Here is a 23748-nt window from a genome sequence, read left to right as displayed (position 1 = left end):
CGTGCTGCTTCTCATACTTCAGTATTTTTTATTTGATGTAGAATATATTTTAGGTTAAAAGCAATATAGTATGGGGGAAGCAGGGGAGGAGGAAGGAGAGGCTACTCCCCTCCTTCCCTCCCCAGCAATATTCTCCTGACAAATCTGGAGTTCTGGGTTGCAGCCCCTCAAATCCTTCAGTTCAGCCTGGCTCCAGTCCTGTGAGGATGAAGTACATTCTTCCAGAAACACCTGAGCAAGGTAAACCCGGACCCTGGTGCCGATCCCCAGGGCGGTGGGATCAGAACAAAACCAAGGCCGAGCAATGGGGTGAACAACATTTGCATCCCAGCGCTGGAACTTTAAGGATCAGAGCCATTCCTTAAAAAGGATTAAAAGTTTACTTAAATGAGGAAAAACAATACACACTTTAATCACCCGTTGAAAACTGCCTCCAAGCCAACCGTCCCTCTGTGTGTGTGTGTGTTAGTTTGGAGCCTGAGTTTAAACTCAGACAACTAACTAGCTGCCTAGAACAGTCTTGTTCATTTCAGTCCCTTCATCATTTTAGGTAGTGGTGGCAGTGTATAACGGAATCTGGACTTTATGGGGTGATATAATCCCACTATTGAAACATTAGGCCAAACGGATTCTTCCCAAAGGAGTCTCAGACTCCCCAACCACCAGTTCCTCCCACCCTCCCTCCCGCCTCCCAGCCCCACAGCCCTTATGTACATATCTACAATGTATTTATTTATATTAATGTCTGTCTCCCCCACTAGGCTGTAACCTCATTGTGGGCAGCGACTGTGCCTGTTTATTGTTATATCGTACTCTCCCAAGTGCTTAGTACAGTGCTCTGCACACAATAAGTGCTCAATAAATACGATCGACTAACTGATTCCCGCTCTTCCCACTGTGAAGTGGGAAGATCCTATGCTTTGGTGGGGTCCAGTCAATCCCACTCAGGGCACAATGTCTACTTTCCAGTGCTTCCTTCCAAATAAGACCACTTACTCAATAAGTGTTTTTCTTTGTTTTTCATGAAAATATAGTATGACCTGTGTTTTCCTAATACTCAAAAATAAAGCAGGCCTCTTTAACTTCTTTCTGTAAGAACACTGGAGTCCTATTTTTAAAGCAGCTGCAATTCTTCTGGTCCCCGGAGTTTGGGGAAAGCAGGTAGACCTTCTTGTCCCTTCTTGGGGTGGGAACGGAAGACAGCACACCTGGCAGCACCCCCCAACCTTGGAACTCCAGAACAATACCTGAGGTAGGAAGGGGAAAATGGGATGAATTTAGTAGACATCACTCAGCCAGACCCTTAGCCAACGGCCCTCACAAATGCCCAATGAGGAGAAGTTTGCGGCTTTTTAGGCCCCACTTGGTGTTAGGATGCCAGTTTCACGTGATCCTTGAGCATGTCTGAGGGGGAATACTTGAAACCCCCTCTTCTCCACCCCCACAACTTGCTCCAGGGTCATTCACGGGTCCATATAAACTCTTAGTGACAAATCCAAGCCACAGAATTTGGCAACAGGAGCCGCAAAGAGGGAGGTTTGGAGCAGAAAATAAAAAGGAGGATAGAAAAGCATCCAGTTCCATAATGTTGTGGGACCAGGGATATGACATCTGAAAAGCAGACTGCAGAGTAAACTGGTCCGGCTGGTCATTCTATACCCAGCTCCGGCAAATTCCATGACACACGTGAAATGATTAATTTCTAGATGCAGGAAAAACCTAATTGGATTTTAGAACCAGAGTCCTTTTGTTGATATTTCTGGAAAAGCTGAATTGTACAGTCCAGGGCCGGTTCAGCAGAAATATCCCCAGGGGGTATCAGCCTCTACTGCACCATAGGTGAAGGCTGCCTTCCAGTGGCAGCTCCAACAGACCCCGGGGGGCGGCTGCAGAAACAACTTCCTCTCCAACGGGTCCAAATGAGAAGAAATTCCAGATGAAGACGCTGGCCCCTGACTGCCGGAAAATGATGAGTACTTCTGGGCTCAAGTCAGATTTAATGATCCCAACCTGGGCATCATTTCAGAGAGGAATAAAAAAAAAATCCCCCTGGAAAAAGGGAGTGCCTAGGTTCCCTAAGCCTTTAAACAAAAACACACATCGGGGTGCTGCGCAAATTCCTTCTGCCTCCTCCCGAACTCAGGAACATTGGAGATGACCCTCTAGTATGTAACAGCTCCTCAGCTTGGGGAACCAGGAGGCATCTCCACCATTAACTCAGCTTCATCCCTCTTTCGGGTACCCCCAGAGGAAGCGGCTTCTCTTCCAAATCCTGGAGCAAGTCCTCCAGCCCCTGGGAGTTTGGGGGCTCAGTCTTGGGTTTCCAGGGTCTCTCCTCCTTGGAGAAGGGGACGTTCTCCTCCTCCGAGGGTGGGCCAGTGGAGGGATTCTCATAGTCTGCCGAAGTCTGCGAAGGACACTGGGAGCTGTGATCACTGCTGCACACATTCACGATGCAGGTCACGTTCAGGTGGGTCCCTCCACCGAGGGGATGGTCTGCCGAAACAGCAGGGAGAGAAAGAGAGAAAGAGAGAGAGAGAGAGAGAGAGAGAGAGAGAGAGAGAGAGAGAGAGAGAGAGAGAGAGTCACTTCAGAGATGTCCGAGAGGAGCCCAAGACACCATTTAAAAGGCAAAGTACTTAGCTACTTTGATGCTACAGACTTTACATATAAGAATGGAAAGGGAGCAAGTCCAATGGGTAACATTCATTAATAGTAATTACGGCATTTGTTAAGTGCTTACTATACACCCAGCACTGTATCAAATGCCAGGGTAAAATAATAATGGTATTTGTTAAGGGCTCTTACTATGTGCAAAGCACTGTTCTAAGCGCTGGGGGGGATACAAGGTGATCAGGTTGTCCCACGCGAGGCTCACAGTCTTCATCCCCGTTTTACAGATGAAGTACCTGAGGCACAGAGAAGTTAAGTGGCTTGCCCAAGGTCACTCAGCTGACAAGTGGTGGAGCCGGGATTTGAACCCATGACCTCTGACTCCCAAGCCCACACTCTTTCCACTGAGCCAGCTAATCAGATCAGACACAGTCTCTGTCCACATGGTGCTCACAGCCTAAGTAGGAGGGAGAAGAGCTACGGAATCCCTATTTTATGGATGAGAAACTGAGGCACAGACAAGTTAAGCAACTTGCCTAAAGTCAGGCAGCAGATAATTAGCAGATTCGGGATTAGAACCCAGGTCCTCTCATTCCCAGCCCTGGGGTTTTTCTACTTAGGCCACACTGGATTTACCAGGAAGTATCGATATAGTGGAATGTGAAGTAAGAATTGAGTGCTTTTTAGATCATACTTAACTTGGGAGGAACTGAAAAGGTCCAAAAAAGGGATAGGGAAAGTGAATAAATAATGGTTGGGTCCAAAAGAGCCCTAAGCAAGGCAGATAATTAAAGGGCAAGGAACACTGCCAACTTGCCAATATCTGGAGCTGGGGGGAGATTCTCAGTCAGAGCAGGAAGGTAGGGAAATACGAGGAGATGCTCACAGGAAAGTACCAACAGGAAGATCAGAAGAGGAAGAGGAAATTAAATGTTTTCCAGAAGTTAAAAAGTAAATAAGAAAAAAAGTGTGGCTAGAGGGCTGAGGCAGTAGGAGAAAAGGGGGGATATGAACCCATTTCTACCCATGAGATGGGAGTGTTTTCAATGAAAGGTACAACTGGGCAAGGAAGACTGGACTTAATGAAAAGTTCCAAGTCTTGGGAGTTTTCCTCATAATTATTTTGAGAAAAAGGAAATGGGCAAGGAATGGGTAGGCTTCGGGGTTCCCCTTCCAAGGTTTGGGGCAGGTGGAGAAATCGAAGACTTAGAGATCTGAGTTTCTACTTGAGAACATGACAAACCTTCCACGGGGAAGGGTTGAGGTCCTGGAATGGGTGGACATGCAAATGAATAAGAAGGAACTGACTGAAATTTAAACTATGAACAGGGATTTTTAAAGCGGTTTTGGCGAAAAAGGGGAAATAAAGTCAACGTTAAAAGGACAAATGATTGTTTAAGATAGGGGAGCGGACAACTTTGGTATTGATTCCAGCCTTCTAAATTGCAACTGCCTGAATCAAGGAGGTTATTGGTGCTGACCTAATGAGGCTGGATAAAGAGAAGGTACTCCATAAAGCAGACCACAACGTTTTTGTTTGGATTATTGAAGTTAATTAGGTTGTCTTCCAAGTGGGTGAGGTTTGAGAATGTGAAACATAAGAACTAAGGGAACATTATAACTACTACTACTACTACTAATAATGATGGCATTTGTTTAGTGCTTACTATGTGCCAAGCACTTTACTGGGTACTGGGGGAAGGATACAAGATAATCAGGTTGGCTGCACAGCCTCTGACCCACAGGGAAGCTTACGGACTAAGAGGGAGGGAGATTATGTATTGAATCCCCATTTTTCAGGGATGGAAACTGAGTTTCCAATAATAATAATAATAATAATAATAATAATAATAATAATAATAACGGCATTTGTTAATAATAATGATGATGGTATTTGTTAAGCACTTACTACATGCCAAGTACTGTTCTAAGTGCTGGGGGTAGATATAAAGTTATCAAATTGTCCCACATGGGGCTCCCAGTCTTAATCCCCATTTTACAGATGAGATAACTGAGGCCCACAGAAGTTAAGTGACTTGCCTAAAGTCACACAGCTGACAAGTGGCAAAGCAGAATTTGAACCCACGACCTCTGACTCCCAACCCATGCTCTTTCCACTAAGCCACATGCCAAGCACTGTTCTAAGAGCTTGAAGAAGTGAAGTGATTTGCCCGAGGTCACCCAGCAGGCAAGTGGCAGAACCAGGATTAAAACCCAGGTCTTCTGAATCCCAGGCTGTGCTCTTTCTATTGGGCCATTTAAAACCCCTCCTTCTTTGTGATGGATGTTTAATTCCCATCCCCACAAGTCATGTCAACCCAACAGCCACCCCTAACACTTAAATAGCCATTCCCTTCTTCAGCCCTTATGTAACTGTGTATGGTCGATTGCATATTTATTCTGATCTTCCATTCTCCCATATTTATTCTATTCCCCTTTCTGGTGGCCCCTACTCTTCTTACTGCTTGCATTATTTGTAAATAATTTTAGCGTCAGTCTCCTTCATTAGACTAAGTTCCCTGTGGGCAAGGCTCATATGTTTTACAGCATCTATGTAAATATCCTTGTACTCTACTATTTCCCCTGTCTGTAATTGATTTTAATGTCCCTCATCCTGTAGACTGTAAGTTCCTTGTGGGCAGAGATCATGTGTGGCTTAGTGGAAAGAGCACGGGCTTGGGAGTCAGAAGTTGTGGGTTCATATCCCGGCTCCGCCACTTGTCAATTGTGTATAAATATAATAAATAAATATAAATGGTATTTATTAAATGCCTTCTATATATCAAGCACTGTACTAAGCACTGAGTATTCATTCCATCATATTTATTAAATACAAGGTAAACAGATTATCTGGCCCTCTTGGGATTCAGAGTCTAAAAAGGTGGGAGAACCTCTCTCTGATCATAATCTTCTCACCTGCCTCCTCACTCACACTCCTTTCCCCTGTAAATCCACATTACTCCCTCACAGAGATCTCCGCTCTCTTGACCCCATCCATCTTTCTGAGTGCCTCACACCCCACCTCGCCTGCCTCTCCTCTCTACCCAGTCTTGATGATCAGATTACTGCTCTCAACTCTACCCTTTCTACTCAGCTAGACTCACTCGCTTCCCTTTCCCTTGGTCGCTCCCGTACCACTAACCCACAGCCCTGGATCACTGCCACTGTCCGCCTCCTTCGCTCTTATGCTCGAGCTGCCGAAAGCTGCTGGCGAAAGTCTAAACACCATGCCAACCTCGTTCACTTCAAGTTTATCCTTTCCTGCCTTAACTCAGCCCTCTCCCCTGCCAGACAAAACTATTTCTCCTCCCTTATTGACACCCAAGCCCATCATCCCCGCCAGCTCTTACGTACATTTAATGCCCTTCTCAGGCCCCAGGTTCCTCCCCCTCCTCCTTCCCTCACCCCCAACGATCTGGCCTCCTACTTCATTAACAAAATTAAATCCATCAGGTACGACCTCCCCAAAGTCACTCCCCCCACTTCTCCAACCCCCTGCTCTCAACACTCTCTGCTACTCTCCCATCCTTCCCAGCAGTATCCTCAGAGGAGCTCTCCTCCCTCCTCTCAAGTGCTACTCCGGCCACCTGTGCTTCTGATCCCATTCCCTCTCATCTCATGAAATCTCTCGCTCCATCCCTTCTCCCCTCCTTAACTTCCATCTTCAACTGCTCACTCTCCACTGGTTCCTTCCCCTCTGCCTTCAAACATGCCCACGTCTCTCCCATCCTAAAAAAACCCTCTCTTGACCCCACCTCACCTTCTAGTTATTGTCCCATATCCCTCCTACCATTCCTTTCCAAACTCCTTGAACGAGTCGTCTACACGCGCTGCCTCGAATTCCTCAACAACAACTCTCTCCTCGACCCCCTCCAGTCTGGCTTCCGTCCCCTACATTCCACAGAAACTGCCCTCTCAAAGGTCACCAATGACCTCCTGCTTGCCAAATCCAACGGCTCATACTCTATCCTAATCCTCCTCGACCTCTCGGCTGCCTTCGACACTGTGGACCACCCCCTTCTCCTCAACACGCTATCCGACCTTGGCTTCACAGACTCTGTCCTCTCCTGGTTCTCCTCTTATGTCTCCGGTCATTCATTCTCAGTCTCCTTTGCAGGCTCCTCCTCCCCCTCCCATCCCCTTACTGTGGGGGTTCCCCAAGGTTCAGTGCTTGGTCCCCTTCTGTTCTCGATCTACACTCACTCCCTTGGTGACCTCATTCGCTCCCACGGCTTCAACTATCATCTCTACACTGATGACACCCAGATCTACATCTCTGCCCCTGCTCTCTCCCCCTCTCTCCAGGCTCGCATCTCCTCCTGCCTTCAAGACATCTCCATCTGGATGTCTGCCCGCCACCTAAAACTCAACACGTCCAAGACTGAACTCCTTGTCTTCCCTCCCAAACCCTGCCCTCTCCCTGACTTTCCCATCTCTGTTGACGGCACTACCATCCTTCCCGTCTCACAAGCCCGCAACCTTGGGGTCATCCTTGACTCCGCTCTCTCGTTCACCCCTCACATCCAAGCCGTCACCAAAACCTGCCGGTCTCAGCTCCGCAACATTGCCAAGATCCGCCCTTTCCTCTCCATCCAAACCGCTACCCTGCTCGTTCAAGCTCTCATCCTATCCCGTCTGGACTACTGCACCAGCCTTCTCTCTGATCTCCCATACTCTTGTCTCTCCCCACTTCAATCCATACTTCATGCGGCTGCCCGGATTGTCTTTGTCCAGAAACGCTCTGGGCATTTTACTCCCCAGATCCTCAAAAATCTCCAGTGGCTACCAATCAATCTGCGCATCAGGCAGAAACTCCTCACCCTGGGCTTCAAGGCTCTCCATCACCTCGCCCCCTCCTACCTCACCTCCCTTCTCTCCTTCTACAGCCCACCCCGTACCCTCTGCTCCTCCGCCGCTAATCTCCTCACCGTGCCTCGTTCTCGCCTGTCCCGCCATCGACCCCCGGCCCACTTTATCCCCCGGGCCTGGAATGGCCTCCCTCTGCCCATCCGCCAAGCTAGCTCTCTTCTTCCCTTCAAGGCCCTACTGAGAGTTCACCTCCTCCAGGAGGCCTTCCCAGACTGAGCCCCTTCCTTCCTCTCCCCCTCGTCCCCCTCTCCATCCCCCTCATCTTACCTCCTTCCCTTCCCCACAGAACCTGTATATATGTATATATGTTTGTACATATCTCTCTATTTATTTATATATTTTACTTGTACATATCTATTCTATTTATTTTATTTTGTTAGTATGTTTGGTTTTGTTCTCTGTCTCCCCCTTTTAGACTGTGAGCCCACTGTAGGGTAGGGACTGTCTCTATATGTTGCCAACTTGTACTTCCCAAGCGCTTAGTACAGTGCTCTGCACACAGTAAGCGCTCAATAAATACGATTGATTGATTGATTGAGAACAGGTCTTGAATTCCGATTGTACAGATGAGGAAACTGAGGCAAAGAGAGGTTAAGTGGCTTGCCCACAGCCCCTGACACCCAAAGCGTGGTGGCAGGATTAGAACCCAGATCCTCTGACTCCCGGACCCTCGCTCTTTCCACTAGGTTACACTGCTTGCACACACTAAGTGCTCAATAAATACCAGTGACTGATTGCTTGAGGTGTTGGGAAGTAATTGGGGAAGGTGCTTTGGTGGCGGTGGAATTATATGAAGGCTTTGCAGGTCCAGAGAGCTGTGGCCTGTAGGATTAGGTGGAGGAAGGAGTTCCAGCCCAGTGGAACAGCAAAAGCGAGGCATTGTAATTTCCCAAGTACTTAACACCCTACTTGGAACTCAATATTGAGGTCCTCAATAGGTCCTCAATAAGGACCTAGACTGTGAGAAGCAGCACAGCATAGTGGATAGAACATAGGCCCTGGGAGTCAGAAGGTCATGGGTTCTAATCCCAGCTCTGCCACTTGTCTGTTGTGTGATCTAGGGCAAGTCACTTTACTTCTCTGTGCCTCAGTTACCTCAACTGTAAAATGGGGATTGAGACCGTGAGCTCTATGTGGGACACGGACTGTATCCAATCCAATTTGCTTGTATACACCACGGTGCCTGGCACATAGTAAATGCTTAACAAGTACCATAATCATCATCATCATTATTATTATTAATAAACTCATTGTGGGCAGGGAATGGGACCATTAGATTGTACTCTCCCAAGTGCTTAGCACAGTGCTCTGCATGCAGTAGGTGCTGAATAAATATGATTGACTGACTGACTGAATGTTATTACCGCTACTATAGCTTAAGCCTCTCACCTGAGTTCACGGAGCCAAAATTGACTCCTTCTGGGATCTTGGAATGTTCTAGTCCCGGACACCTCTGCTGGTTCTTCGTGGCTTCTTTGGAGTCGGAATAGTCTGAGCCAGGCATGGAACTCGCTTGACTGTTCAAAGAGCTGCTGCTAATGCTACCAGTGGGTAGCAGGTGCTGCTGCTCATGCTCATGATTAGGAGCGTTGTGTTGACTGGGCCCAGTGCCCTTCTCAGCAGGCAAGTGAGGCTGGAACACAGAAAACAGATGACACAGATGATTACAGCACAACCTGCTAAGTGTGCGGGGGAGGATTTTGAACCCAACCATTGGTATCAACTTTTCACTGTGAGCACCGGGGCGGGCAGTAAAGGGGCATGGATGTTAGGAGTGGGCAGCTTTCAGGAAGTGAATTACCCAGAAAGTCTCTGGGGGACTCTGAAGCTCCAAATGAAATCATTCAAGTCTCGTCAAAGAGGGGAAATGAGCAAGTCTGGCAGTCCAGCTCAGAAAGCTGTGGCATAATAATAATAATGATAATAATAATAATAATGGCATTTATTAAGCGCTTACTATGTGCAAAGCACTGTTCTAAGTGCTGGGGAGGTTACAAGGTGATCAGGTTGTCCCACGGGGGGCTCACAGTCAATCCCCATTTTACAGATAAGGTAACTGAGGCACAGAGATAGACTGGTACCAACAGACTCTTTTTCAGTTCCTTCTGGAGATGGTCTCTAAGATTCAGTTCTTCAGGGGGAGATGATTTTCTCGACATTTTCCTCCCCACAGGGCCAACCGAGAAAGTGAATTTGAAGTAACCCCTGGAAACACATGTCTACCCTCAAAGGCATTTCACATTCACTGACATAACCTACACCTGTGGCTTGGGGGCACGACATTGTTAGAGAACCAGAATTTCAGATGCATAATCCCCATTTTGTTGTCCCTTGTCTGACATTCGACCATGAGGCAATCGTAGTCTCTTTTAGAGGTCTGGTTTGATTCTGCTAAAGTTTAGATAGGGTGAGGAGAATTCATTCATTCATATTTATTGAGTGATTACTGTGTGCAGAGCACTGTACTAAGTTCTTGGGAAGTACAAATCGGCAACATATGGAGATGGTCCCTACCCAACAATGGGCTTACAGTCTAGAAGGGGGAGACAGACAACAAAACAAAACATGTAGACAGGTGTCAAAATCGTAAGAACACATAGAATTAAGACTACATGCACATTATTAACAAAATAAATAGAATAGTAAATATGTACAAGTAAAATAAATAGAGTAATAAATCTGTACAAATATATACAAAATGCTATGGGGAGGGGAAGGAGGTAGGGCAGGGGATGGGGAGGAGGAGAGGAAAAAGGGGGCTCAGTCTGGGAAGGCCTCCTGGAGGAGGTGAGCTCTCAGTAGGGCTTTGAAGGGAGGAAGACAGTGTCCTCTACCACTGCTGAATTCTTGTTTTGTCTGGGTGATATGGATCAATTGGGATTCCTGAGAACCATCTGGGACCATCCCCACGGAATCCCAGACCTGCTGGCACGTAACCAGAAATTGGGAATGCAGAGCTGGGAGCCTTCTTCCTTCCCGGATTGTGAGAATGGAAGTGGAAGAGAAGCAGGGTGACCTACTGCAAGCACTTAGTACAGTGCTCAGCACACAGTAAGCACTCAATAAATATGATTGAATGAATGAATAAAGCAGTGGCCTGGGATTCAAAGGACCTGGGTTCTAATCCCGGTTCTGCCAAATGACTGCTGCGTGTGACCTTGGGCAAGTCACTTAACTTCCCTGTGTCTCAGTTTTCTCAACTGCAAATGAAAATTCAAAACCTGTTCTCCCTCCTACTTAGACTATGAGCCCCATGTGGGTCAGGGACTGTCCCCAACCTGCTTAACCTGTATCTACTGCAGCATTTAGAATCAATCAATCAATCAATCAATCATTCGTATTTATTGAGCGCTTACTGTGTACTAAGCGCTTGGGAAGTACAAGTTGGCAACACATACAGACAGTCCCTACCCAACAGTGGGCTCACAGTCTAGAAGGGGGAGACAGAGAACAAAACCAAACATATTAACAAAATCAAATAAATAGAATAGATATGCACAAGTAAAATAAATAAATAAATAGAGTAATAAATATGTACAAACATATATACTTATATACAGGTGTTTTGGGGAAGGGAAGGAGGTAAGACGGGGGGATGGAAAGGGGGACGAGGGGGAGAGGAAGGACGGGGCTCAGTCTGGGAAGGCCTCCTGGAGGAGGTGAGCTCTCAGTAGGGCCTTGAAGGGAGGAAGAGAGCTAGCTTGGCGGATGAGCAGAGGGAGGGCATTCCAGGCCACGGGGAGGATGTGGGCCGGGGGTCGACGGTGGGACAGGTGAGAACAAGGCACGGTGAGGAGATTAGTGGCAGAGGAGCGGAGGGTGCGGGCTGGGCTGTAGAAGGACAGAAGGGAGGTGAGGTAGGAGGGGGCGAAGTGATGGAGAGCCTTGAAGCCGAGGGTGAGGAGTTTCTGCCTGAAACAGTACTTGACACATAGAGCCCGCCTTCTAGACTGTGAGCCCGCTATTGGGTAGGGACTGTCTCTATGTGTTACCGACTTGTACTTCCCAAGCGCTTAGTATAGTGCTCTGCACACAGTAAACGCTCAATAAATACGATTGATTGAAATACGATTGATTGAAGAAGAGGGGAAGGGCGCTGACATACCAAAGCCCACTGGGAAATAGAGTTTCAAACAGAAGCAAAGTCAGAACTAAATTCCCCAGCCTGGACTCAGGGTGGCACTGATGGGCTACCAACCCTCAAGGCCCGAGGAACCGAGATCATCATCCTCGCCAACATCGAAGATGTTATTTACTGAGCCGCTTACTGTGTGCAAGGTACTTATCCTGTTCCTCCTTCATTACTATATCAGACTCCTTGCTGACCTCCTTGCCTCCTGTCTCTTCTTACCCAGTCCATACTTCACTCTGCTGCCCGGGTCACTTTTCTACAGAAACATTCAGGACGTTTCCCCACTCCTCAAGAATCTCCAGTGGTTGCTAATTTACCGCCGCATCAAACACAAACTCCTTACCGTCAGCTTTAAAGTATTCAGACACCTCGCCCCCTCCTACCTCACCTTGCTACTCTCCTACTATAACCCTCTACCTTGATCTCATCTATCTCGCTGCCGATCCCTCGCCCACATCCTCCCTCTTCATATCCTACAGTTACTCTCCCCCCTTCAAATCTTTACTGAAGGCACATCTCCTGAAAGAGGCCTTTCCTAACTAAGCCCTCATTTCCTTTTCTCCCACTCCCTTCTGCATCACCTTGATTTGCTCCCTTTATTCACCACCCCCCACAACATCAGCCCCATACCACTTATATACACATTCATAATTTATCTATATTACTGTCTGTCACTCCCTCTAGACTGAAAGCTCATTACAGGCAGGGAATGTGTCCATTATATCATTATATTGAGCTCTCCCAAGCACTTAGTACAGTGCTCTGCACAGAGTAAGCAGTCAATAAATATGATTGATTGGTTGATTGAAAGCACTATACTAAGCATTTGGGAGAGGTCAATACAACAGAGTTGATAGATTCATTCCCTGTCCGATCAATCCGAAACTCAATCCAGAAGCCTCTGACTGGTTTCCAAGCCAGTGGGTGTGAGTATTCAAGTGCAGTCCTCTCTGGAGGTTAAGGTGGACTGAGTCCCCTGCCTGGCTTAAATAATAATATTAATAATGGTATTTGTTTAGAGCTCACTACGTACCAAGCACTGTTCTAAACCCTGGGATAGATGTAAGGTGATCACCTTGTCCCACGTGGAGCTCACAGTCTTAATCCCCATTTTACAGATGAGGTCACTGAGGCACAGAGAAGTTAATACACTCCCCAGCACTTAGTACAGTGCTTTGCACACAGTAAGCTTTCAATAAATACTACTGGATGAATGAATGGAACTGGATTTCCTACCAGGCCCTGAAGTGGAAGAATTTCCCAAACTGATCTCCTCTAGAAACTGGCACTTTCATTTCAGCCAACTCCTGCCTACCCCTTTTTGCTCCTAGTGTCCTCTGGAGCTATTTACACCCAACTCCTTCAAAGGTCCTTTAAGAATTCCCTTTTCTTTTATGGTAACAGGAATCTTTCTTTTGTGGGAACTAAGCAGAAATGAAACCCAGAAAGGCCACATTCAGCCCCCAACCCAAAACCAGCACAGTTCAAGTGTCTTCTAAATTTAGTGCACACGTCTTCTCAGCTCTGAGAGATGGTTTCTGTTCAATAAACTTTCAGGTCCTCAGATGGAAAGTTCAAATCATATCCTTAACAACAACATCCCATCGAAAGCCTCAGCACCCTGACGGTTTGAAGGGAGTAGCAGCTAAAACCCACACACCCCCAAACCATAAAAAGGGAGAAATGTAACCAACTGGCTCGTGTTGAAACAACAGGACGTCAGCTCCCAGACGGCCCGGTACCGGGTTCGATACAGCCCCGAAGCTTGTCGGCCGGGTGCTCGATGAATGAGAAACTAGATCAGGGTGGAACTCCAGTCGGCTGTAAATGCCACTTGCAGGCCAAAAGTCCAGGCAGAGTAGTCGGGGTGGTCCAGTGTGGAAAGGTGAACAACCACGCCACAGAGGACGGGCCATTGCGGCAGCACCAGGCGTGGCACTCTGGCAACCCAAAAGAGGCCTTGCTCCTTTGTAAGGGACCAGGAGAGCACAGGCCAGGATGGGGAGTTAAAACCAATTTAACCCTAAGCAGCCCCCGCCTCTGCCTGACATCAAGGGAGTGAAGACCCCATCCATCCCCCCTGACCCCACCCCACCTCTGAAGGAGATAAAGGTCAACACAAGTCAGGACCTGGGAACTCGGAGACTTTAGGAACTAGGGGCCAGGGGTTTTGGGGGTGGGCTGACATAGCTAGAGCAGAAAAAAAATCACATTTCCCCCCTCCAGGGTATTTCATTCATTCATTCATTCATTCATTCAACTGTATTTATTGAGCACTTACTGTGTGCAGAGCACTGCACTAACCGCTTGGGAAGTACAAGTCGGCAACATATAGAGACAGTCCCTACCCAAAAACGGGCTCCCCATCTCCTTTGCTATTGATTCCTGGCTCCTCAATGCTTCCACAGGTCTCTGGCTCCTTCTCGCTAATCATTTTCCTTTTTACAAGTGTCTGCCCTTTCCCACCTAGATGGTGAGCCTCTTGCAGGACAGGGAAGGCTCTGAATTTGTTTATTTTCTTTCCTCCCCAGCACTTAGGACAATGCCCATAAAGCCCTCATTATCGATCAGTAGTATTTATGGAGGGCCTACTCTCAGAGAAGCAGCATGGCTCACTGGAATGAGCACAGGCTTGGGAGTCAGAGGCCATGGGTTCCAATCCCGTCTCTGGCACTTGTCAGCTGTGTGACTTTGGGCAAGTCACCTAACTTCTCTGTGCCTCAGTTACCTCATCTGTAAAATGGGAATTAAGAATGTGAGCCCCCCATGGGACAACCTGATTACCTTGTATCTCCCCCAGCACTTAGAACAGTGCTTGGCACATAGTAAGTGTTTAACAGATGCAATTATTATTATTGTTATTATTATTATTATCACTACTCTGTGCAGAGCACTATACTAAGCACTTAGAAGAGTACTCCACTGTGTTTAGTACAGTGCTCTGCACAGAGTAGGCCCTAAATCAATACTACTGATTGATAATGAATGCTTAACATGCCCCCCAACTCTAAAGGAGTTTACAATCTAGTGGGAGAGACAGACACTAAAATGAATTACAAGTAGGGGGAAGCAATCAAGTAAAAAGAAACGTACATAAATGTGGGCGGGGAAGGGAAAAGTACCTAAGTGCTTAGGTGATACAGAAGTGGAGAAATGAGATATTAATCTGGAAACGCCTCCTGGAGGAACTGTGATTTCAGAAGGGCCTGCTCCCAGCCTGCTCTGTGCACACCAGGCCAGGAATAAAATAATAATAATAATAATGATTGTATTTGTTAAGTGCTTACAGCTCTGGGCTCTGCCAATTGTCAGCTGTGTGACTTTGGGCAAGTCACTTAACTTCTCTGGGCCTCTGTTACCTCATCTGTAAAACGAGGATTAAGACTGTGAGCCCCCTGTGGGACATCCTGATCGCGCTGTAACCTCCCCAGCACTTAGAACAGTGCTTTGCACATAGTAAGCACTTAATAAATGCCATTATTATTATTACTGTGTGCCAGGCACTGTTCCAAGATACAAGATAATAGGGTTGGACACAGTCCCGGTCCCACATGGGGCTCACAATCTTAACCCCCATTTTACAGATGAGGTCACTGAGGCCCAGAGAAGTTAGGTGAATTGCCCAAGGTCACAGAGCAGACAAGTGGCAGAGCCAGGATTAGAACCCATGATGTTCTGATTCCCAGGCCCGTGCTTTATCCATAAGCCACTCCCACACACTGTCCGGGACACCACACACCCAGCCACACTGACTCCTGGCAACCTGCATCAGCGCTCCTCTGTGCCATCAAGGAGATTTCATCCCATTCTGCCTTTCACCACCCTAGCAGGAAAGAGATTAAACTCCCACTGAAAGAGACCTGTACAAAAACCCGGGAAGATGGTGCCTGCTGTAGTAGTTTCTGTGGCTACGGGTGCACCTGGACTCTGAGCAATGAGGAGTCTGAAATTCTACTCCTCTATTGATTCATTCATTCAATCACATTTATTGGGCACTTACTGTGTGCTGTGCTAAGCACTTGGGAGAGTACAATGTCACAACAGACACATTCCCTGTGCACAACAACAGAGGTAGGGACCATCTCTATATGTTGCTGATTTGTACTTTCCAAGCGCTTAGTACAGTGCTCTGCACACAGTAAGCACTCAATAAATACGATTGAATGAATGAATCCTTCTCATTTTGATTTTATTCTGTGCATTTGTCTGTTGTGTTCTTTTAATGTTTCATCATTCCTGATGTGTCTACCTCAATTCCCTTCTCCCCACTTATACTCTTGGATTGTGAGCCCCCTGCGGGACAGAGACCTCAACTAATTCCAACCTATGTATTCTCTCCTAGCTCTTAGTATAGTGCTCTGCAAGGAATAGCACTTAATAAATATCATTACTACTGCTAATAATAATAATAATTGTGGTATTTGTCAAGCGCCACACTAAGTTAATCACGCCAGACACAGTTCCTGTACCACATGGGCTCACAAGCTAAGTGGGAGGGAATGGTCTGCTAGATATGAAGGAGGAGGGATTTCCAGGCAGAAGAGACGGTGTGAGCAAAAAGTAGGTGGTAAGAGAGATGAGAATGAGGCATAGTGAATAGATTGGCTAGAAAGGAGAATAGAGTTTGAGCTGGGGTGTGGTTGGTGAGGATCAAGAATAAGCAGCGGGGAAAGAGATCATTGGCTTGAAGTCAAAGGTCAGGAGTTTTTGCTGATGTGGAGGGGAATAGGCCACCTTTGGAGGTTTTTGAATAGTGGGTAGAGAATCAGAACAACATTTTAGAAAAATGATCTGCATAGCAGAGTAAGGTATAGACTGGAGAGGAGCTAGGAAGGAGGCAGGGAGGGCTGTGAGGAGGCTGATGCCCTAGTCGAGTCAGGATATAACATGCTTCGGACCAGATTTGGTGGAAGTTTGGATAGTGAGGAAAGGATGAATTCTAGAAATTCCATGAAGGAAGAACTGACAAGATTTAGTGATGGGCTGAATATGAGATAGAAGAGAGAGAGAGAGAGAGAGAGAGAGAGAGAGAGAGAGAGAGAGAGAGAGAGAGAGAGAGAGAGAGAGAGAGGAGCCAATAATAATCCAAGGTTTCATGCTTGAGAGGTGGCGAAGATGGTGATATTGTCAACAGGGAGAGGAAAGTTAGGTGGAAAGGACTTGGGAGGGAAGATGAGGAGGTCATTTACTTTTAGTACCGTTTCACTGAGATCCTGACAAGATGGTCAGAAAGTGTGAAATACACCTCTGCCTCACTCTATCAGTTCTCTTCAGGTTCAGAATGCAATGAAACCAGGCAGAGGAAGGTCTGGGTTGGAACTTCAAGGGCAGACAAAATGGTGTGGGAGTAGTGAAAAAAAAGGGTTGGCCCAGCCAGTCATTCACCATGGACTTTTTTTAAGGTGGCACAGATAAGCAACTAATATTCACCCCACCCCCATGCCACTTTTGTACATATCCATTTCCCCTACCTGTAATTGACTTTTTTTCCTGGTATTTATTAACTGCTTACTTTGTGCCAGGCACTGTACTAAGTACTGGGGTAGATACAAGCTAATCAATTTGGACACAGTCCCAGTCCCTCATGGGGCTCAGAGTCTTAATCCCCATTTTACAGATGAGGTAACTGAGGCATAGACACGTGAAATGACTTGCCCAAGGTCACACTGCAGACAAGTGGTGGAGCCAGAATTAGAACCCAAGTCCTGACTCCCAGGCCTGTGCTCTATCCCCTAGGCTCAGTTTTCATTCTCATTATTTGATTTGATTTGAATGTCTTTCTCCCTCCAAGACTGTCAGATCCTTATGCGGAATCAGGCCTCCAAACTCTACTGTATTGTACTCTGCCAGGGCACCTAATACAGTACTCGGCACACAGTAAGCACTCAGTAAATACTACTGATTGACTGGCTGATTGATGCATGAGGAGTTTGACAAGCCAGCCAACATCTGTGCAACACATGGGTGGGCAAAATTCTGGCTCAAAACATTTCAGGGAGGGTCGAAAGGGAATTGGGGAAAAGACAGTCAGCCCTCCCCAACCCAGTTTTCCAGACCGCCCTGACCTGTCTTCCCTACCTTCCTGCCCATCTCCTCTAAGCCAACCTAGGATACTTCTCTCCTATTAACTCTTCCCTAACCCAGCCCCCAGCTTGGACGCCCTTCCCACCCTTAGTCCCAGACTCAGTTCCAACCCTACTGCCCTTTGACCAGGAGAGGATGATGTGGAGGGGAAGAGACTCTGACTCAGAAGCAGCATGGCCTAGTGGATATTGTGGTGAGCCCGCAACAAGTTGCTTTACTAGTGACTGTGATCCCGTGGACAACAAAAAATAAACTCAAAAAGGAACTGGGATGCTCTACTTCAGGGCAGGCCATTGCCGGTCCATGGGGTTGGGGTACAGAGGGAAGTGTGGAGTTCTCTCCCTGTTCTACCCAGTAACAGGCCTGGAGCAATCAAAGACTGCCATGTGGAGCCACAGTTGCAACGATGCCTAAGGCAGATGAAAGGCAGTCGATTCATGAAGAAGAAGAGGGAAGCAGTGGAGGAAGCAGCGCTGGGGAGAAGCACTGTTGGGAGGGATGCAGCAACAGGGAAGCAGTGTTTGTGGGAAGCAGTGTGCGGAAAGGCTTGCGGCATCTTGGGAGAAGCGGCGTGCGGAGGTGGTTTGCAGCATCAGCGGTCCTATTTGCCAGAAACTGCTCCCAACCTTCCACCCTGGGATCGGCAGATAGGACTCTCTTGACCAGCAGAACTTTGGTGGAGTGAGTGGGAGTGATTGAGAGTGTGTACGTGTCACTCCCTTTCACGTTGGTAAAACTAAGTAAACTTTCTCCAGTAACTCTGGTGGTTTGGTCTGACTCTACTACCTGTCACTGAGGCTACCCCGATCCAGGAAAGTCTTGGTTAGTACAAGCTAGGGGATCGTGACAAATAGAGCACAGGCCTGGAGTCAGATGACCTGGGTCTTAATCCTGGATCTGCCACCTATCTACTATATGACCTTCAGCAAGTCATTTCATTTCTCTGGGCCTCAGTTACCTCAGCTGTAAAATGGGGATTAGGACTGTGAGCCCCACGTGGGACATGGACTGTGTCCAACCTGATTAGTTTGTATCTACCCCAGTGCTTAGTACAGCACCTAGTAAGTGCTTAACAAATACCATAAAAAAACCCAAAAGACGCTAACAACAACAAAAACCACTGAGGGAGGCCCAGAATTAGGGGTGTCTCAGCTTTGGAAAAGTATTTGGAGGGAGGTGGAGGTGGTTGCAGCACTGGGCTACAAGTTCTAAGAGAAGCAGCATGGCCTAGTGGATAGAGAAGAGGCCTGAGAGTCAGAAGGACCTGGGTTCTAATTCCAGCTCTGTCACTTGTCTGCTGTGTGACCTTAAGCAAATCACTTCACCTCTCTGGGCCTCAGGTACCTCATCTGTAAATGGGGATTAAGACTGAGCACTCATGTGAGACAGGGACTGTGTTCAACCCAATTTGCTTGTAACCACCTCAGCACTAGTACAGTGCCTGGCACATAGAAATTTCTGAAAAAATACCACAATTAATAATGATAATAATATAGGAATGGGGGAAGCCAATCTTCCTGACCCATTTTCCCCTAGACTGGGAGCCCCACGTGGGATAGGGACTGTGCCTGACCTGATTATCTTGCATCTCCTCCAGCGCCTAGTACAGTCAGTGCTTGGCACATAGTAAGTGTGAACCAAATATAACTATGATTTTATCACACTGCCCCCAGTGTGATGCCCACACTGCCTGTTTTTCAGAGTCTGCTGCATGGTCAAGTGGGTAACCGGAGTTGGGGTGATCCAAACAGCTATTGGTGGGGGCAATGTTTGCAAAAACCAACTATGGGCTGGTCCTGTTATTAATAATAATGATAATAATGGTATTTGTTAAGCACTTACTATGTGCCAGGCACTGCACTAAGCGCAAGCAAATCAAGTTGGATGCAGTCCCTGTCCCACGTGGGTCTGACGGAATCAATCCCCATTTTACTAATTCAGGTAACTGAGGCACAGAGAAATAAAGTGACTTGATCAAGGTCACACAGCAGACAAGTGGCGGAGCTGGGATGAGAACTCATGACCTTCTGACTCCTAGGCCCAAGCTTTATCCACTACATCACACTGCTTCTCATGTTACGATTGATAATGGCTGAATGAATAAATGAATAGTGTGGAGGGTCACTGTAGGAGAGAGAGGTCCCCTTGGCGTCCTGGGGTGACTCACGACAAGACAGACTGGGATACGTGAAAGAGCGCGTGTGTGGTAGGGTGTTATTTCCAGACCCGGCTCAGGGTGGGAGGGGCCTTCCGTATATTCCCCTCGTTCCCTCTCTGACTTGTGAAATCTGTAAGGCTGCCCAGTCAGCACATCGAGGCCGGAGAATGGCTGTGTCACTGGCAGATGAGACTGCACTCTGCTTACCATTCAGTGAACCCACAGCAGGATGTGGTTAAAATTCCCAATTCAGCAGTTTTCATGACAGAAAAACAAATATCTAGTTAAAGAGTATGGCCCCAGCCAGGGCAACAACACTCCTGGCATTGAGAATTTTTACCAGGTGGGCTGCCACAACCCATTTTCCAGTTTTCCTCACAGCTGAGAGAAGCAGAGAGCTCGGGCCTGTGGGAACGTCCCGGCCACCAGGATGGGGGCAACGCTGCAAGCCAGCTGCTGGCCTACCCGGGCAGCCTAAGTGGCAGAAGATGGAGAAGTGAAACTTACCATTTTGGCATCTCCCATGAGGCAGGGCAGCAATTTCTCTGCGAAAAGAGGAAAGGGGACTCAGTGAAAGCCACTGCCTCCACCGCAGTGGGCTGTCCTAGCCCCGTAGCTCCCAAATGTTTCTGACCAAGGGCCCCTTCGATCCATTTTGGGGCTTCCCCTGCCTCCTTCCCCCCATACAATAAGTCACTGTGTGCATCGCTGCCCGGCCCCGAGAGGAGGCATTGGTGGGTGGGTATTTTGCCTGGAAGCAGACGGTGGTCCACTCCCTGGCTAGCAGTTTAGCTAAACCTCCTCCCAGCCGCTCCAGAGGCCACAGCCCCTCTGAGCGGCGGCCAGAGTACCCAGAATTGGGGAAGGAGTCTGGGGGAGGCAGTTCTGCAGACCAGGAAGGGTGTAGAGGAAGAGGGGAGCCCTGAGGCGGTAGGGGAGACTCCCCTTTTCCAACAGGGTACCCCAGCCCCTCACCTCTTATACCCTTCCATACACTTTGGTCATTGCAGGACTGAGTCTAGAGCAAGAAAACTCACCAAAGAGACCAACGGGGGAGCAGACCATATGGAGAGCAATCTGCTGCCATCCTTGGGATGACCTCTCCCTACCCCAGGGGCAGGGATAGAAAGGGACAGATGTAGAAATGAGTGATGGGATGGGGGTCGCTTCCCACTAGGGAAGGAGGATCTTACTTTTTCTCCAAGAGATGGCAAAGCAGGCGCCTGCTCCAATGATCAGCAGAAAAAAGACCGTCAGCCCCAGCATCAACCCTATGGATTTAAGAGATCCTTAATCATGACAGTTCAGAGCAGATTTAGACATTGCCCTCACTTGGACATCATAATGGAGTTACTTAAAAAGGGGTTGAAGCTAAAGCCCTTGGGCCCACGTCAAGCCGACTCAACCATCCTCATTAATCAATCACATTTATTGAGCGCTTACTATGTGCAGAGCACTGTACTAAGTACTTGAGGGAGTTCACTCCACCCTCAGCCCCACAGCACTTTAGTACAAATCCATAATTCATAATTCATTTTAATGTCTCTCTCCCCCTCTAGACAGTTAGCTCCTCTTGAGCAGGGAACATGTTTACCAATTCTATTATACTGTGCCCTCCCAAACACTTTGTGCAGTGCTCTGCACACAGTAAGCGTCCAATAAATTCAATTGATTGATTGTTTGATCACCTTAATGGCAGCTCAGCATCTCCAGAAGAAAAGATGCCACCAATTCTTCCAGAAGTCTGTTTCAGGATTTAATCATCTTTCCCATGCAGATGCTTTTCCTAAGTCTAACTTAAATCCACACTGGTTCAAATTCAACTCATTGGTAAGTCCTTCGTTCATCTTCTCCCACTCCCTTCTGCATCACCCTGACTTGCTCCCTTTATTTGCCCCCTGCCAGCCCCACAGTACTTATGTACATATCTGTAATTTATTAAATATTAATGTCTGTCTCCTCCTCCAGACTGTAACCTTGTTGTGGGGAGGGAATGTGTCTGTTATATTGTTACACTGTACTCTCCCAAACACTTAGTACAGTGCTCTGCACAAAGTAAGTGCTCAATAAATACAATTGACTGAATTTATTCAATGACTCAGTAGGGGCACAGTGGCAAACACCTGGTGAGAAACCAGATAGAACAGCTCCTGGGATCCCCGCTCTCAAACGTCATGAACTGCTCATGAAGTGCTCATCTTGCACTGTTGAGGCTACACACCCCAGAGGAGGATTTTTTTTTAATGCTATTTGTTAAGCGCTTACTCTGTGACCTTGGGCAAATCACTTAGCTTCTCTGTGCCTCAGTTACCTCTTCTGTAAAATGGGGATGAAGACTGTGAGCCCTACGTGGGACAACCTGATCACTTTGTATTCTCCCCAGTGCTTAGAACAGTGCTTTGCACATAGTAAGTGCTTAACAAATGCCATTATTATTATTATTATTATTATGTGTCAGGTGCCATACAAAGCCCTGGGGAAGGTACAAGCTAATCAAGCAGGACACAGTCCATGTCCCACATAGGTCTTACAGTCTCAAGCCCCATTTAACAGATGAGGTACAACTGAGGCACAGATAAGTTAAATGACCTGCCCGAGGTCACACATCAGACAAGTGGTGGAGTCAGAATTAGAACCCAGGTCCTTCTGACTCCCAGGCCTGTGCTTTAGGATTTCTCATGGAGTCAGTCAGACAAAAGCCACTAGCCCAGAAAGCAGGAAAATCCCCAGGCTTCCTTTTAAAAACCCAAAGATCACTCACCCACTGGCAGGGCCAGACCCTCAGAGGAGACCCCGATGGGAGAGTAAGTCAATTTCTCTAAGACCGGAGGCGAGGTGCTCTGGGCCGGTTTGGTCCAGATGGTCCACCCCACCCCACTAAAGCCGGTGGGGGCAGGATGGCTGGGGAGCGCGGGTCTCATTGTGGTCCCAGGGCCAGGAGCAGGATCCAGGTCAGGGACAGAGTCGTTGCAGACAGCATCCGATTCGCTGGTGCCCGGAATGGACACTGATTTACAACTAAAGGAAATAACAACTCGGGGTCACAAATTACCAAAGTCCAAATGGTTGTGCTGTGACACAGGAAAGAACAGGGCATTTAAATCAAAACACTGTGCCCCTTACTGCAGACACTGGGCTTTAGGGCATGGCTTGGGACTGAGAGCTCAGTTGGCTCTGTTTCCCTCCTCTCCTGCTGGAGTGGGAGTAAATTCCACACAGGCTCAGGAATTTGTGTTGGCCCAGCATGCCCTGGGGTGTTCTTGTCCCCTACAACAGTGACCCGAATCCCTGAGGAGAGGTAGGGTGGGTGAGTTCCAGAATTCAAGTTTCCCCTTGTTCTTGGTGTGACCAGTTCAGATCCCTGAGGGCCCAAGCCTTGCAGCCCCAGCCCCTCCCCTGGGAGAGCTCTGTGGAAGCAAGTCCATCCTTTAACCCCAGAAATGAAAGGATTAGTTGGAGGACTTACGTCCTGTGAGGCTTGCAAGGTTCAGTGAAGGATTCCTGGTCTGAAAATGTACCGGCTTCACAGGGGGCACATTCCACATTCGAATTCTGACTTCCTAGAGGAAAAATATTTTGGGAGAGGCCAGTGAATGACACTTGCCATTCATTGCACGTAATATTAATAATACTACTACTAATAACAATGACAATAATTGTGGTACTTGTTAAGTGCTTACTATGTGACAAGCACTGCATTAAAGCACTGGGGTAGATTCAAGGTAATCTGGTCCCACACTGGGCTCACAGTCAAAGAAGGAAGGGAGACCAGGTACTGAATCTCCATTTTGCAGATGAGGGCATTGGGGTACATGGAAGTTAAGTGACTTGCCCACGGTCAAACAACAAGTATGTGGCAGAGCCGGAATTAGAACCCAGGTCCTCTGACTCC

General features: G+C 47.6%; 1 protein-coding gene across 1 annotated transcript in view; it reads right to left on the bottom strand.

Moving 5' to 3' along the window:
* Positions 1 to 798: 798 nt before the first annotated feature.
* TNFRSF1B (TNF receptor superfamily member 1B) overlaps positions 799 to 23748 on the bottom strand; it is a 58278-nt gene continuing 35328 nt past the window's right edge. The window contains exons 5-10 of the mRNA XM_038746580.1: positions 23323 to 23416; positions 22618 to 22874; positions 21050 to 21127; positions 20364 to 20401; positions 8872 to 9115; positions 799 to 2496 (exon numbers count right to left, since the gene is read on the bottom strand). Coding sequence (XP_038602508.1) covers positions 2213 to 2496; positions 8872 to 9115; positions 20364 to 20401; positions 21050 to 21127; positions 22618 to 22874; positions 23323 to 23416 — 995 coding nt within the window. The 3' untranslated portion in view covers positions 799 to 2212. The remainder of the gene's footprint in view (positions 2497 to 8871; positions 9116 to 20363; positions 20402 to 21049; positions 21128 to 22617; positions 22875 to 23322; positions 23417 to 23748) is intronic.

The sequence above is a fragment of the Tachyglossus aculeatus genome, chromosome 5 (assembly GCF_015852505.1).
Source record: "Tachyglossus aculeatus isolate mTacAcu1 chromosome 5, mTacAcu1.pri, whole genome shotgun sequence".
NCBI classification, from domain to species: domain Eukaryota; kingdom Metazoa; phylum Chordata; class Mammalia; order Monotremata; family Tachyglossidae; genus Tachyglossus; species Tachyglossus aculeatus.
The sequence above is the reverse complement of the archived record's forward strand: the minus strand, read 5'-3'. Positions and strand labels throughout refer to the sequence as shown.